The 17,653-nt window shown below is 42.9% G+C and overlaps 1 protein-coding gene across 2 annotated transcripts in view; it reads right to left on the reverse strand.

Annotated features, from left to right (window-relative positions):
* Positions 1–17,653, reverse strand: part of ERCC8 (ERCC excision repair 8, CSA ubiquitin ligase complex subunit) — a 73,347-nt gene that overhangs the window by 53,019 nt on the left and 2,675 nt on the right. The window contains exons 2-3 of one of the 2 annotated variants that reach the window (XM_054986677.1): positions 16,109–16,204; positions 15,843–15,944 (exon numbers count right to left, since the gene is read on the reverse strand). In XM_054986677.1, coding sequence (XP_054842652.1) covers positions 15,843–15,944; positions 16,109–16,204 — 198 coding nt within the window. Of the gene's footprint in view, positions 1–14,457; positions 14,613–15,842; positions 15,945–16,108; positions 16,205–17,653 lie in introns of those variants that run through there. The other variant, XM_054986679.1, reaches the window with a different exon arrangement.

The raw sequence follows: 17,653 nt of genomic DNA on the forward strand, positions 1-17,653 counted from the left end.
TTGTAATTTTCCTTTGACGTTTCTCTGCTTGAGAACTGCTACTCTTAGGTCAGCGATGGAACGTCTTGGAAGATTAAAATGTTCTCCCATTGGTTTTTTGTGGGTTTTGGTATCAGATTTACATCCATTCATTCTATTGCAAAGGGACTGACCTATCTGTCCTATGTAGAGAGTTGAAGGGCACTGCTGACACTTTGGTTATGATATTTGTTGTAAGATTAAATTTGCTGCTTTAAAGATAACTCTTGGTTTAAAAAACTGAGTGCCGTATTTCTCAGTATTAAAAATGTCCCCTCACCCTTGTGTTAGCTAAATATGGCTTCTCCGAAGCTCTGAGCCGGTGCTGAATGATAAAATTAAGTTCCCTTCTTTCTACTGGATGAAAATCAGTATGTTGGGATTGTTCAGCTTTTTCAGCATTTTGGATAGATGTGGACTGGCTGCCTCACTTCCAATGATGGGAGTGGAGTAATTTATCTGCAGAATCTGAGACCTCCTCTAGAACAATATCTGCATTGCTTTTATACACAATGAAAAATTTACTGAACAGCACTTCCCCCCTGGTTTTATACAAGGTATTAAACAGTAACTAACAAAACTGTGTATGATTTCTCTTTACCAGGGTAAGCGAACTGAAACAGAAAAGGTAGTAGTTAAAGAAGAAAGGAGAGGAGCCAAATGGAGAGGTGTGATTAAAGGAGAAACGGGCTGCATCAAAAGGAAAAGGGGGTCGGTTATATCCTGGTGCCCAGGACCTGTGGAGACCTGGAACTGGCCCTGCACCCACAGTACATGATCTGCACTGCACACAATGTAAAGCACAGTGCCTGTGAACAACCTGAACAAAACCACTTCAGCTAATTGCCTAAGGAGTCCAGAATATGTAATATTTGTGTAGAATTCAAACTTTTTGTCCCACATGCCAACACTTCCAATAGTGCCACTGAACAGCAATTATTTCTCAAGATGACCCTAAAGGCAAGTCCAGATACCAACACGAATAACTGCTTCCTTGACTGCCTCATCAGCTGTTTCACTTCCACAGTCCCTTAGGGTGGTTGTTGCCAAATGTCCTGCGCCTTAAATGAAGCATATTAATACACCATTAATCCTCTGTTAAAAGGACAGGACATTTTTTTCTCCAGGCAATCAGCAACCCTACAGCCCCTAACATGCACTACAACACATTAAAAAAATCCCAATACAAAGGTTTTTTTTTTTTTAAAAAAAGCTTTTTTCCTTTGAAAATCCTTAAATCCAATCATGGACCACCTGCCTCATCAGAGGAGGAAGACCATCTGCTCCCAAGCCCCACCCTGGCAGACCTCTCCTGTGAGTCAGGCTCCTCACCAAGGGACCCTGAGCCAGCACTGGTGCTGCCCTCTGAACCAACAGGGCCCTCAACCCAGGAGGCCCCAGCATGGTCTCCTCCAAGACTCCAGGACCAGAGGTGAAGGGCTAGCTCAGAGGCATAGACCAGGTGCAGGAGTGCATGCCTGGCCTTCCCCCTCCTGAGGAAGTGCCAGGAGAGACCTACGTTATTAAGGAATCTAGGCCCCACTACTCCTTATGAGTAGAGGAGCTGGCTTAGTTTAGGGAAAACAGCCTAACGTGGGACCCAGCATCATCTACACAGAAAACTCCCTATATAAGGCTACAATGAGGTTGAAGCCACTGTAGGATCGACTTGACTGTAACCCTGCTGACAAGCCTACCGGTTGCAGCTCTCTTCTCCTCCATTCTCTCTAAACACCACACCCTGTGAGGCAGGCCAGGCTGAGGGAGTATGATGGGCCCAAGGTCACAAAGCAGGGATTTGAACCTGGATCTCCCAGATCTTTTTTTTTTTTGAATTTTTTTTTATTTTTTTATTACCTACATTAACTAACAATACAGAGGGAAAGAAGGGGGCAGGGGAAGGAGAGAAAAAACAACAACAACATATAACAACACTACACTACAAATAATGCTTTCCCTTCATACTGCCATTATTAAAAAATTAAAACTTTGTAAGATATTGATGGAGTGGTTGACCTTGCAAAATACAGATTACAATCCAAATTAAGTCTTCCTGCCCCCCCCCCGGGCCTCGGACGCAGTTCTCTCTGAGCAACTGCAACCGTAGTGCTCGTTCCCCCCCCTTCAGACTTCAAATCCTTTTCTTCTTGCTTGGTGTCTTGCTGAAATTCTTGATTTTTGTCCTCAACATCCCTTAGTTCATCTTCTGATGTTATCTTGTAAGCTTGATCTTTGTAACTAAACCAGATACCTTCCGGAAATAGCCATTTATTCTTTATTTCACGTTCCCTCAGAAGCGCTGCAAACTTTTTATACTTAAATCTTCTTTTCCGAACTAAAAATGGAACGTCCTTCAGTATCTTAACTTTATTACCCAGAAAGTCCAGATCTGCATTGTATGAGTTGTATAGGATAGTGTCTCGGATCCATAAGCTGTGGCAAAAAAAGTGCAAGTCTGTGATCAGACAGGCAAAAAGGGAATATGAGGAGCATATTGCAAAGAACATAAAGAAAAACAATAAACAATTCTTTAAATATATTAGAAGTAGGAAACCAGCTAGGGAGGCAGTGGGGCCCTTGGATGACCAAGGCGTAAAAGGATTACTAAAGGGTGATAGGGAAATGGCCGAGAAGCTGAATGCGTTCTTTGCTTCTGTCTTCACTGTGGAAGATAAGAAGTGCATGCCCACTCCGGAAGCACTGACTTTGGGAGGGGTTTTGAAAGACCTGAGTCACATTGAGGTGACGAGAGAGGAGGTTATGCGACTGCTAGATAATTTAAAAACTGATAAATCACCGGGCCCAGATGGCATACATCCAAGAGTTCTGAAAGAACTCAAGTGTGAACTTGTAGATCTCCTCACAAAAATATGTAATCTGTCATTAAACTCTGCATCTGTTCCTGAAGACTGGAAGGTAGCTAATGTTGTCCCCATCTTTAAAAAAGGTTCCAGGGGAGATCCGGGAAATTACAGGCCAGTCAGCCTGACGTCAATACCGGGTAAGTTGGTGGAAACTATTATCAAAAATAAAATTAGTGGGCACATTGATGACCAAAAGCTGATGAGGAAAACTCAGCATGGGTTCTGTAAGGGAAGATCTTGTCTCACCAATCTGTTAGAGTTCTTTGAGGGAGTGAACAAACAAGTGGACAAGGGAGACCCGATAGATATTGTTTATCTTGACTTCCAGAAAGCTTTTGACAAAGTTCCTCATCAAAGGCTCCTAAGTAAGCTCAGTAGCTATGGGATAAAGGGCCAAGTCCTCTTGTGGATCGAAAACTGGCTAATTAATAGGAAACAGAGAGTGAGTATAAACGGGCACTTCTCACAGTGGAGGGTGGTGAGCAGTGGGGTGCCACAGGGGTCGGTATTGGGTCCAATGCTTTTTAACTTGTTTATTAATGATTTGGAATTGGGATTAAGCAGTGAAGTGGCTAAATTTGCAGATGACACGAAATTGTTCAGGGTGGTGAAAGCCAGAGAGGATTGTGAGGCACTCCAAAGGGATCTGTCGAGGCTAGAAGAGTGGGCATCCATGTGGCAAATGAGGTTCAATGTAGCCAAGTGCAAAGTAATGCACATTGGAACCAAAAATCCAAAATATAAATACAAGTTGATGGGGTCTGAATTGGCGGAGACTGACCAAGAGAGAGATCTTGGAGTCATGATAGATAACTCACTAAAAACGTCAGCACAGTGTGCGACTGCCATAAAAAAAAGCTAATGCTATGCTAGGGGTTATTAGGAAAGGGATTGAAAACAAATCAGCCGGTATCATAATGCCTCTGTATAAATCGATGGTGAGGCCTCATTTGGAGTACTGTGTACAGTTCTGGTCGCCACACCTTAAAAAAGATATCATAGCACTGGAAAAAGTACAGAGAAGGGCAACTAAAATGATTAAAGGGTTGGAACGCTTTCCCTATGAGGAAAGATTGAGGCGCTTGGGGCTCTTTAGCCTGGAGAAAAGACGACTGAGGGGAGACATGATAGAGGTTTACAAGATAATGCACGGGTTAGAGAAGGTAGAGAAAGATGTGTTTTTCTCCCTTTCTCACAATACAAGAACTTGTGGGCACTCTATGAAATTATTGAGCAGTCGGGTTAGAACAGATAGAAGAAAATACTACTTTACACAAAGGGTGATAAACACATGGAATTCGTTGCCACAGGAGGTGGTGGCAGCTACAAGCATTGCCAGCTTCAAGAGGGGACTGGACAAATATATGGAGCAGAGGTCCATCAGTGGCTATTAGCCACAGGAGATAGATGGTATTCTCTTTGTGGGGAGGTGGTGCTCTGTTGTCTTGGTGCTGGAAGGAAGGCAGTGGGAGGGCTTCTGGTGTCCTGGCCTCACTGACAGTCCTTTAGATGGCACTGGATTTCTAGCCACTGTGTGTGACAGAATGTTGGACTGGATGGGCCACTGGCCTGATCCAACATGGCTTTGCTTATGTTCTTATGTTCTTATGTTCTCTTAGATGAAAAATCGATGATGATCTCGCGAGGCAGCTGACGCTTCGTTGAATATTTTGAAGAAGCCCAACGGACTTCCAAAATGGTGCTTTTTACCTCTTCTTTAGTTGCCCTCGCGGGTGTCGCCAATAGTTCCGAGGCCAGATCCCATAAATCCTCATTTTCCTCCTCTTTCACATTCTGGAGGCGCAAAATTGTCTGTGTTCGTTCCACTTGTAGCCCGATCAGCTGGTTCTCCACCAGCTTTAACTCTTTATTCGTTGCCCTCATGAGTGACACATTTTCCCAAGCAGACTTCTCTGCCCCCCCCCGCTGCTTCCTTAATGGTTTTCACTTCGCTCTCAATTAAGCCCAGCCTTTGATCTGTTTCATTCAGCTTGTCAACAAAGGGCTTTATGGCTTCGATAACCGACCTCTTCACCAAGTCCTCGAGCGACTCTCCTTTCCCCTGCAGGGCAGTTGAGATTGACTTGCCCAAAGCGGGACTCTGCTTTTTCGCTGCCATTTTAGGGGGGGGGGGACCGCCAACCAAATTCTGAAACTCAGCGAGGGGGAAGAGCGAGCCTTCTTAGCTTCAGATCCCACCACTCCTTCGCGTGCGCTTGTAATAACAGAAGGGATTCGCTTACTTACAGGCTTCCGCCTAGTTCTGCTCTTTGCCGTTTTCCATGGCCCGGCAGCACTCAAGGTGCCGCGCACGTCTGCCGGCCTCCATAGGAACAAACGGGCAATTTACCCCCTGCATAGATTTCAGGGGGCTCTTCCCGCCGCATTCCGGACCCTACCTCCCTCACTGGGAGTTCTGGGGGCTAATCTTCGCATATCAGCCGCCCGGTCAGGCTGCTCAGGCGCTCCCTCCCGGACCTGCGGAGAGGAGCGTCCGACATGGCCGAGAAAACGAAACCGAATCTCCCAGATCTTAATCTGCAACTCTAACCACTATACAACGCTGGCTCTTAAAAAACTTCTGAGTAAGACAATCCTGCAATTTGGACTGGACTATGCATTAAGGTCTACCTCACACATCAAGCGGTTCCCAGGAAGGCAGAAGAACCCTTGAACTGGTGCCTGGAGGCAGTTTTATTGATTTGATTTGATTTATACCCTGCCCTCCCCACAGATGGGCTCAGGGTGGCTAACAACATTCAAAAAATGCATTAAAAGTCACAAAACCATGAAATCAATAATAATCGGGATGGATGAGTGCAAATTAACTGAAGCTGAACCCTGACAAGAACAAGATAGAGGTGCTACTGATGGTGGAAGAACTGGTCCGGGAATTGAGGAGTCTGCAATTTCAGATGAGTCTGCGTGTTTTTTAAAGGAGGAAGTTCATAGCCTGGGGTGCTGCTGGGCTCGGGCCTCCTGTTGGATAAATAGGGCAGTGGTGTTCAGGAATATCTTCCACCAGCTTCAGCTGTGGCCTTTCCCGGGTAAAAAGGGTTTTGCCACTATGCCGCATGCTCTGGTAACATCAAGTTTAGATTACTGCAACGTGTTCTGCATGGGGCTGGCCATGAAGAGAGTTCAGAAACTACAACTGGTACCAAATGCTGCAGCAAGAATTCTGCTTGGAGCCAACTGTAGAGATCACATCAATCTTGTTCTACGTGAAATGCTTCCAATTTTCTTCTGGGTCCAAGTCAAAGTGCTAATATTGACCTTTAAAGTTCTTTTGGAAGTGCAAAGACCTAGCTATGTTCTATAATGAAAGGTCTGTTTTTACATGCTCAAAACAAAACGTGATTCATATAATAGTTTTTATTAGAAAGAACCAAAAATGACACAAAACAGTATGCAACTTTTTGAGTTCACCAGAACTCTCGATCAGGCTGGATGTTATAAATTAAAAAGAGGCTGAGAGAGGGAAGCAAGATGGTGGCTGTCTGACAACACACACATCCGTATGCTCCTGTGCTGATATGGTTTCCTGGGCTTAACTGACAGGCAGGATTGAGAAAAATAAACCCCAGCCCCTCTCCTAACACTAGAAAATTTTTTAGCTCTTTTAATTAGGGTCTTAATGATCTTCTGTGTCCTCAGACACCACAACATCAAAGCAGGAACAGATCGTGGTTGGCCAGAAGGGTAAGTTTGTCATGTAAGTATCTATATATAATATTTTTCTGGGGTCTATCAAGAATTATTTTCCCTCTTCTCTTCTAAGAAACTAAAAATTAGAGCTACATTTTAATTTTATTTTTCTGAATGAAGAGAACCAGTAAAATCCACAGCTCTCCAAAGAAAAATCAAAACACAATTATTTACGGCTTATTTGGACTCTGAATTCCAAAACAAAATATGGACACTGACATAAAAACTATTTTTTTCAACTTGTTTGTCGAACTTCAGGCTGATAAAGTCCGCAAAATCTAACTGGAAACAGATGCATGTATGAAGATTGTTTACAATTTCATTTCAGCATCTTAATATATTGTTAAAGAAGTAATTTTAAACACATCTAGGAACACTGCCAAGTAATTATCAGAACATTATTTGCTCCCTCCCCCCTATATTTTATCTACTGCTCTTCAGCTTTCCTAAGAAGAAATGAAACTACATAATGGACCTTCAGTTGCTTCGTTTTCTGATCTAACTTGCTGTTTTTGGATTACAAAACTGCTATATTAAGTCCTTTTTTTAACTGTTTGAACTATAATTGTCGGGCATGGCTGGACTAGGCCCGGGGTCCACGGATGCAACCCTCCCGCCTGGAGAGCCTGACCCATGAGATCTGCGGCCTGGCTGCCCCACTCACCGCTCAACCAGCCAGCCCACTGGTGGCTGAGGAGCCCACTCCACAGGCTGGTGACCTGGGAGCAGCCAGTCCCAACAAAGCTGCTCAGCGCTGCTGCTCAGCTGATGCATGAAGTGGCGTGGCAGCAGTCCTGGTGGCCAGCGTGCAGGGAGCTGGGACAGGCTCCAGTGTCAACGCCCACCGCCTGGCCCCATGGCATGACAGCCGGCCTGGCAGGGAGTAGCTGGCTGGGCCTGACCCGGGGCCTGCTGTGGGGTCAGAAGGAGCCGCGCCCAACCAACGAGGGGCAGGCCCAGCCCGGGCAAAGGGACAAGCAGGGGAGGGATTCGAGGGGGATGGCTCAGGGGTGAAGAGGGAGCCCAGCCTATCAGGGGGGCAAGGGGCAAAGGACGGGATGGAGGCAGAGAGGGCCAAGGAAGAAGGGGGGGTGGAGGGATTATCTAAGGTGGTGGAGGAAAGGGAATATAAAGGGCGCTCCCATGGAAGCTGGGAAGGAGACGGCTGAGGTGACTGGGGCTGGTACAGAGAGAGGGAAGGCAGCCACAGCCCGTCAGGATAGGAGAGGAGACTGGTGGCTTTAACCCCCTCTCCTCATCCACATATGAGGCCAAGGGAGCGCCTGGGCGGAGCCAGCCACAGCAGAAGGCAGGACCAGAGTGGTGGGCGGGGCAGCAGCTCACAGTAATATACATTTCCTGGATTGCTGTTGAAAATATTCTTTTTAAAATATTCTTTTTAAAATTGTTTTCACTCATTTTAGTTAAAATGGCTGAAAGCTCAAATTACAGACTGAACTATATTGCCACCTGTTGGCTGAGAGTAAATTGAACTATTGGATTATTCCAGCTACATAATCTACCACCTACAGGCTTGAAACTGAACTGACTTTCCTTTTTTCTTACTAATCTATTCTAAGGATAGACCTTTTGAGGTATTTAGGTGAAGAAGGAGATAAGTCAATTTGAAGAAAATGGCTGCAGCTATGAAGAAGGCTAAAGCTAAACTAAGTTCAGAAAATGTCACTGATACACATGGGTGAAATCAACAGCAACCCATACATGGGTTTTTTCTGTGGAGGCCCCTATCCTGTGAAACAGCCTACCTGAGGAGGTCATGAGAGCCTCCACTCTCTTGGCTTTCCGCAAACGATGTAAAACCGAATTATTCAAAAAGGCTTTTTACTCAGATAGAGGATTGTATTGTAGGGAGGGGGGCTCAGATGATCCGCTAATGAGTAAGGTGTTGGAAATACAATGTCTTGTATACAGAGAAGGCAGAAGACACAGAATACCTGCAGAGGGCCCCAAGTCTGACAGATAGCAGGATGGGATCCTTCTTTCCTCCTTTCATGTCTCCCGATTGGTATTCTTAGGCTACTTGCTGTTTCTTCCCAGAAGTCCCTCTCTCCCTCTTTAGTGAGGTAGTTAGTATCTATTCTGTTTCTCTGCTGTCTATCAAAGCTGTAGTTCCTAAATAAACTCTCTTCATTCAGTCCTTAATCAGACTCAAGATCATTTCTAAGATATACCAGAGCCTACATTAGGAACCACAGATTTCACCACTATGTTGTATTGGATTCCATGTCTTTGTGAACTTGAATCTATTTACCCTATGGCATTGTTTATGGAAATGTTCTTAATATTGACTATACTAATCTCACACTGTGTAATCTGCCTTGAGTCGCACTGAGAAAGGCGGAGGACTATAAATGACATAAATAAAATATCTCAAAAATAATCTTCTCTTTCAAGACAATTCAAAACTTTGTTTACAGAATTAAAGCAAGAGTATAAAAACTAATAAGGAGACTCAAGAAGCAGTGCTGGAAAACAAGGAATTATTTACCCAGCTACAGAAAACGGACCAGATTACGCAAGGATTTTTCACTGGAATAAGGATTTGCAAAAGATAAGAACTGAATTACTTTCTGGATTACAAGAAATAAATCAGAAGACTCAAGAAAATAATCAAAACATCCAAGAAATTAAGACATAGTGGAAAGTATTCATAGAAATACAAGAAAAAATTGAATCAGTAAAAACATTACAAACAAGCTTACTGATCAGAGCAGAGCAGAGAATGGAAGTTTTGGAAACGGAATTCTAAAATACTAATCTGGGGTTTTGTGGTACTTGAGATACTTTGGTCAATTTGGATTTAGAGTGTATTTTGAGGGCTAGTATGACACCGTTGGAAGGTGCAAGGCGACTTTGACCCAGGAGGCCCCTTCCAATAAGATGATTCAAGGATTCTACAGCTTTTCAGAAACTGAGCAAATTACTAAAACCAATTCAAGACACGCAAGTTTGAAGAAGGCACGAAGGAAAGAAACGGAAATGGAGATGGAGAGGAGATTCATTTCAAAGCTTATATATTCTGTTGCTTACAATTATTGTTCATTTATATAACTATGTTATAGAATTTTTTTCCTTTCTCTCCTCTTCAATATCTTTTTTATTGCTATGTTTTTCATGCTTGGATGCATTTTTTATATACACAACAGGTCAACTCTTTAAATTTAGAATGTATAATTAATATTAAAATAGATTAAGTTAAATAAATTAAGCTAATATACTAAATATTATGAGGCTGAACATAATGTTGAATATAAAATGTTTAAAGTCTTGCCTTGTGCTGAATCTTAAAAATACATTATATTTTACCTAGTAGTATTATAGTACGAATATGCATCTGTGACAAAACTAGCTTCTTTTTTATGTAACAGACCGATCTTAGAATTTCAGAAAAAAAATAGACTTTCTTTTTTTAATAGGTGGCAGAAAATTAAGAAAAAACTAAGAATGGGTATTGTTGAAGTGGATCAATTGTAAAGTTAAAATTTCAGAATGCTGAATATAAAATTCTGAGTATATGCAAGTAATAAGATGGAGAGAATAGTTTGCAGTCAAGCATACCTTTTTACAATTTTCATGTAACTGATATTTATTTTTATATTATTCTAGGTACTGTGTATCACTCTTTTGTTGTTTATTATTCTTAACTATGTTAATTTGTGCATGGTTTATTGTTCTTATTATTACCGTATTACTGTCCACTCTATATTTCTTTTTAAATAAAATTTAAAAAAATTAAAAAGTGATAGGGGGGTGATGTTTCAGGCCCATTCTTCACAGCACTTCTGTCTTCAACGCATGGGGCAGGCCCGTAGATGTAAAGTGGTGCTGTTGGTGTCATGTTGCACCATGGTTTCTGTGGGCAAGGAAAGACGAATGGCCTCACCTTACTGGAATTACCAAGGCCAGCAATTCTCCTTGTATCTCTCTGATCCAAAGCAAGATTCACAGATTTCTTGTAGGCTAAGAACAAAGGAATTACTTGGTAGTCATTGCATTAACAGCAGACTGAAGTAGTTCCCCAAACTTGGAACCATTTGAATCTATTGGGCATTTTAAAAAAGACCTCTTCTTAGAGCACAGCCAGAGCTTTGATTCTCTTCCCTGATCCCTGGCTGTTTTCCCCAGCCAGAACAAAAAGAAAGGAACAATCTACCCACTCAGAATGTGAAGGAGGCGTTATTAATGCAAAGGACTTCTGCTAGCTCAAAAGTAAGGCAAGACCCTATCATTCAATAGATATGTCATACAGCCCTCTAGTGGTGAGTCTGCAGAGCACAGCAAAGTCCGTAAGCTTCCTCTTTAATTCTAGGTGGAATTATGCATTGAACTCTTTCAAGGCAAGAGTTACAGGTTACCTATTAAACCTTAAATTTTATAATTCTGGGGAGACTGCAGAGTCTACCCAACCTTCCCAACAGATGGGCTAGGAGGACAGTCACTCAGGGAGGCTGAGTGGAGACTTGGGGAAAATCCAGGGAGGTGGGAAAGGGGAATCCTTAAAAAGCAGGTTCCTGTGATGGCCAAGGAGGAAGCACTAGGGGAGACAGCTGGGGCGTGCTGTCACTTCCTGGGCAGGAGAAGGTTCCCTGTCACTTCCTGGGCAGGGAACCCTGTTCCCTATCTATCTGAGGCCTATCTTATGAAACTGGCTGAATGGCGAACAATCAGATAGGGGCCCTGGTGAGGGAGAAGCCCCACAATATTTTTCACATCCAGAAGCCGCAGCTTCACACCCACCATTCCACAAAAATGACATTACTTATTGAATTTGATGGGTTTGGCACAGAGAACCTGTGAGCAGTGTTCTGTTGGCTGAACAGGGATTTCCCATGTCCTCTGTGCAGCTGAAACCCCCAACGAAGCTGTCCCCAAGATCCGGGCATTATGGGAACAGCATGGGATGTGGTGTGAAAGGCTACAGGTAGAGGGATGCACACCAACATGGACAGCAGATTCTCCTCTCCTCCATTCATGAGCCAAAATCTCATCTGTACAAGCGGCCCTTTGGAGCCAACCCAATGAAAACGTACCATGAAGATTAGGTGATGCCAATTTAAATTTAATGGTTACATCATTTACTTTTCTGTATTTTCGCTTATTGATCTTAATCATGATAAACATGCTTTACAAGTGTTCAGGGAATGCTGGGGACCTTGCTCAGCTTACAAATCAAGTATGTTTGCAAGTGTTCGAATATTCTCATAAAGCCACACATCAGCAACGCATACTCTGCTGTGAAATCCAATGACATCTTAGCATAAGAACATAAATTTGATCCTAACCCTGATTTTGGTATGCACAGTGACCTCAAATAGTTACGATACAGACTCAGCTGCAGTTAAGGTTTCTTCCCAACAAAATCCACTGCCTTTAGGACACAACTATCATGTTTGACCAAGAAGAAAAGATGAAAATACAAGGGCATGTGGCCTTTAAAGCCATATAGGGATAGCTGCCCCAAACCTCCTACTCTGGGTGCTGATAACCACCACTCCAGCAGTCAGGTAGGCAGAACTCACTTCTCTTTCACTCTGTGAGATTAAAAGCTTTACCTTTGTGAGATTAAAAACTTTACCAATGTCTTGGCTTTCCAATCTCTGGGTTCATTCTAGGGTGTGCCCATACCCAAGTCATGAATTCCAGACTCAGTTTAAGTAAAATTATATTTATTAGCATTAAGGATTCTTGCAAAGCAAAAAACACACACACGCAGGCAACAGATATAAAACAAGAAAACCTTACTGTTGCTGTCTAAAAGTCTGCCTATCTAAAACTTAAAAAGCGTGCTATCTTAAGCATCTCTGGTTGGCATCCATTTGTTGTTCATCTTAACCATCTGGTAGAATGTGTGCTCCCTCAATGTCTAGATGGTCTGGCATGGGGACATGCCAAGGTGGAAGGTTTTTTTGGGTGACCTGAGAAGCCATCTTTTCTAGAACTCAGTGCATCACCTGGCACTCAAGAGCCAATCGGGGCCAAGCTAAATTGTAGGGCAATAAAGAAAGATTAGAGTCCAGAGATACTTCAGGGACTAACAAAACTTATTCAAGGATAAGCTTTCTGTGTCATAACTCACATCTTCAGATGCACACATTGCACAAGTGATGGATGGTTGTGGGGAGATGTTACATGGAGAAGTCAGTTAGAAATAACAGCCGTTAAAAGATGTGATACTGGATGTGAATCTAGCCATTAAAGAGAAAGCAATGAATAAAAGATAATATAGAGTGGGTGAGGAACATTGATGGGCAGATAGGATAATCATAAAGATAATCATAAAGCCTTTATTTATTGATTTATTTTATTTTTAACCCGCCCTCCCCGCAAGCAGGCTCAGGGCGAGGTACAACATTGATTAAAATATAACTTGAAATCGATCATGAAAACAGCAACAGATAAAATACTAAAATCGAAACTAGGAGACCTCAATTGCAGGTATGGAGTGGGATGTCATCAATATGCAGATGACACCCAACTCTATATCTCACTATCCAGGTCCCCACAGGATGCAGCGGAAATCTTAGATCGCTGCCTGACAGCCGTGGTGAAATGGTTGAAAAACAACAAACTGAAATTGAACCCAGACAAGACTGAAGTGATGCTTGTTGGGAAGGCAGAGATCTTGAAGGACATTGTACTCCTCACTTTCGATGGAGTTCATCTGACCCTAGCAGACTCAGTTAAAAGCCTTGGGGTTATACTGGATCCAGCGTTATTACTAGAAAAACAAGTTAAGGCAGCGGCAAAAAATGCTTACTACATCCTCGCTCTAGCCTGGAAGATGGCTTCTTATCTTGACACGGCTGACCTGGCCATTTGGATCCATGCTATGGTAACATCAGGGCTTAACTATTGTAATGATCTATACATTGGCCTCCCATCTAAGTTAACTAGGAGGCTCCAATTAGTGCAAAATGCTGCAGCTCAATTGTTATCAGGAGCGAGTAGGAGCATGAACATCACTCCCATCCTGCAATCGCTCCACTGGCTACCTATTGTTTACCGTGCTCAGTTCAAGGTTCTTCACGGCTTTAGTCTGGCATACCTACGGGACCATCTCCCTCCCTATGTTCCTCCACGGCAGCTTCGCTCATCTGAACAGGGTCTCCTGCAGGTGCCAGGCTGCACACAGGTGAAGTCAGCAGCAGGCCATACATGGGCTTTCTTTGTGGTGGCCCCTATCCTGTGGAATAACCTGCCTGAGGAAGTCAGAAGAGCCCCCACTCTCCTGGCTTTCCGTAAACGATGCAAAACCGAACTATTCAAAAAGGCTTTTTACTCAAATGGGAGGGCTGCATTGTAGGGATGGGGTCTCAGATGCTTCGCTAACGAGTTGGGGATCATAGACTTCATCACCATTTTTGCCTTATATATTATCTGCTGCGTTAAATATGTACTCCTATGTACAACCAGAGCTCCATGTTGTCTAATGTTAGTCCTAGAATTGATTATGTTTTGCTTCAGTATTTTCTACTATGTCTTGGAACCTTGCTAATGCTATGTCTTTAAACTTGTATATGTTTACCTTATGGTATTGTATTGAAATGCACTTACTCGATACTGATTGTATTAACCTCATACTGTGTAATCTGCCTTGCATCTCAGTGAGAAAGGTGGACTATAAATGATGTAAATAATAAATAATAAAATAATAAATAATATCAAACACTATTTCTCCCCCAAGCTTGAATAAAGACAGATTTTCTTACTCAATAGACTGGAATCTGCTTCATCAGATTATCTAATGAAGTGGGCTCTAGTTTATGCAAGCTTGTGCTAGAAAAATTGTTCCAGTCTTTAAGGTGTTACAACGTTCCTTTTATTACAACATGAACTATATCAGTACCATTATGAACTCACTGCTCCCTTTCACAGCTCCAGTTGAGCTACAAGCCACCATTCCAGAACTCCAAGCTGTGACACATCCAGTTATGAAATCTTGTTTACATGCACCACGGAGATAAGTTTGCCAAGTTGTAAATGGAACATCATGGCTATCTGCTGCAAAGAAAGTAAAATCTTACTTCTCCCCAACGCCATCTCTTTGCCTCTCCGTTTCCATCTGCTGAAGCTGGACAACACTACCTTTTTAAGAACACAAGCACCTTCCTGGTTTCAGTTCAGCATCCTAGGCAGATGCCTACAGAAAACCCACCAACAGCATGAAGAAAACAGCCATACACCACTGTTCCCAAACATTCAAAGCAAGTAGCCATCGTTCCCTATCACCACATCATTCCATAAATCAGTGGTATGAAGTAGTTTTTTTTAGACTGTTGTACATCTCTTGGTTCATTGGTTCCACATGTTTAACAGCAAAGGGGAAAGAGGGAGGTGTAAGAGAGAAACAACAACAAAGCAGGGCTTCATCTTGTTTTCAGTGCTGCAAAGCTGTTAGAGAAAAAGACGTGGTATCTGGGTTGCTTGTTTTCAACACTACCTATCTGCAGGTATCCCTTGATACTTAGAGGACAAATGTGCTGACTTCAGAAACACTGATATAGCAAAAATCTTGTTGGTCTGCAACTTCTGGAACTATATTATGCTAGTAATACTACTGTCCAGGGTCTGAGTCCCAGCCCCCAGACCTGCCAGGAGGGAACAGTGGGAGGCAACCGGGAGGCAGCGGCCCTGCCGCCCCCCAGCCAGCAACCAGGTCCAGAACCTGCCTACTCCAGGGGGAAGGGGCGAAAGGCCAAAGCCTCAGAGGGCTGGAGGGAGCAGGGAGAGACCAGCTAGTCCCACCCTCCAGGAGGAAGAGAGGGGGCTAAGCAGGCCAGAGGAAAAGGGCCAAGGCAGGGGGAATAGGGGCCCAGCAGCAGCCCAAACAGAGCCCTTATCAGCCAAGGAGGAGAAGCAGCAGGAGGAGATAATGGAGGACGCAGGGGGTGAGCAGGCCAGGTTGAGCAGGCCAGTGAGTGGATTGAGAGGGAGTCGGGGTGATGTATACCGCCCCTCCTTAAACAGAGCAGGGTCCTGCAGCATCCCTGGTGCCCCTCTGATGTCAGGGCTGGCTCAGCTGGCGCCCCGCCCAGCGGCGGCAGCGACAAGCCCTGACAACTATATCATTATTTGTATATTCTTCATACATGTTATTATATATACCCAGTAAATTATATTATTCTTCTCTGTTTATGGTATGATGAGACAAAATATTCATCTGAAGTACTATATCAATATATAATGTAAATGACAGCATTGTAAGCATTTCCTTTATTGAAGAATACATACCTGCCCACAGAACCAACTGCCTTACATGTATAGCATGGTTTTCCACTACAGTTTTCAAGGTCATACAAAACAATAACGCCATCTGAACCACCTGATAACATGCTGTAAGGAAACAAATTACAACCCAATTAAGGTATACCAAACTGTCAAAAAAGTGAAATTTTAATTTCTACTTATGTTCATTCGCAATTAGTTAATGAATATACATATTTTATAATATGGTTCATAAGATAATTTTGCAATAAAATATAGTATAATGTACGTACTATCGTCCTTCAACAGGTTCAATATCCAGAGTAGTAATACCACTCCCATGGATCCTTTCAACATCTTTATCCTTGCTTAACTCCAAACTCAATACCCTTAAAAATATGAAAAAGGTTAAAATGATTAAGAACAAATTTGAATATTTTATAAATTTTACAAATATTCAAAAACTACAAATGTTCAAAAACTATCAGGCACTCCAAATGGACTCATAGTGTTAATTGTTCTTACACTTTGCTTAAGCCAGGGCTCCACCAACCTCAGGTACCAGGTTGTCATTGGCACCTAAAAATTTAATTGTCGCACCTAGTATTTTCTGCAGTTATTGTATAATAGCACATCTCAGTGGAAGTACAACCAGGTGAAAATTGAATAGATCTCCTCTGGCAACAAAAAATGCTGTGTTTGAGATAACAGGACCTGCATAGACAAAAGCTATGCGGAATAGGGACTACAGTAAGGAGGGGAATTGCTTGAGACTGAATGAAAGAGCTGGCAGGATTCAACCCACATCTTATTTATCATTTCACATCAAAATATTCTGTTGTAGAACATAAAAATAAACGTGCAAGAAATTCTTGTAATTGCCTGTTTATATGTAAACTTAACATTACACCATTCAAAGGCCATGGCTGAATTTATATCTTAACTAGTTGCTTTCTCTACTGCCTCTACTGTACAATTAAATAGAGTATTTTAAAGCAGCAATGGAATTATAAGAAATTAAGGAGGTTAGGCTAGGCTGAGAAGTTAGCTTTTTACTGTGGAGATGACAGCGTTACTCTTACATTTATTTCTTTCCTTACAATGCTTTTGTCATGGTTTTAATAATTTGTGAGAAACTGTAAAGAGATTAAGATTAGGCTGTCAGAGTAATAATTAGCTCTGGCTGCCCAGCCACTGGTAGTTTCCCAACGGTTTCTCCTGGGCCTGTGCAGAAGATTTTCCTGCCATCCCCTTCCCTTTTTCTGCTTCTGGTGCTCCTAGGTTTCCTTACATATATCTTCCTCCCATAGATGACCAACTGAGCAGGTAAGTGTCCTCTCAAGTGTGGGGCACCTTCAGGGCCTGTGCCCTTATCCTGCTTCTTTCCTTTTGGTCCCTTTGTCCTTCCAGCCCACTGTGAATCTTCTGGCACCCTGGTGATTTAAGCACCTCACTGGGCTCTCTCTGGGCCACTCTTGGGCCCAACATGGTGTCAGATAGGCTTTCAGCATATCTTCCATGCTTCATGAAGAATATGTATTTTGGATGTCTTACTTCAGTGCCTCTGCGTGTGTGCAGAGTAGAGCCAAAGTTGTGTAGACCTGTTGCTAACTGCTTATCTTCCAGGCAAAGTATTTTGGTTACGAGTTCCTGCCGGAGCCTGAGAATTTAACCTTGACGTTTCTACAGAGTTAACTGAGCTCATCCTCTCCCCCTTCCCTTCTTCCCAGGCGATGCGCGTCAAACCTCCTAACTGCCTCTTCTTCCTCCTGGGAGGGGGGAGGAGACATTGACCTATAACTGATCTGACTTTCCCACCTTTAGACATTCCAGTCAAT

The sequence above is a fragment of the Eublepharis macularius genome, chromosome 8, assembly GCF_028583425.1.
Source record: "Eublepharis macularius isolate TG4126 chromosome 8, MPM_Emac_v1.0, whole genome shotgun sequence".
NCBI lineage: Eukaryota > Metazoa > Chordata > Lepidosauria > Squamata > Eublepharidae > Eublepharis > Eublepharis macularius.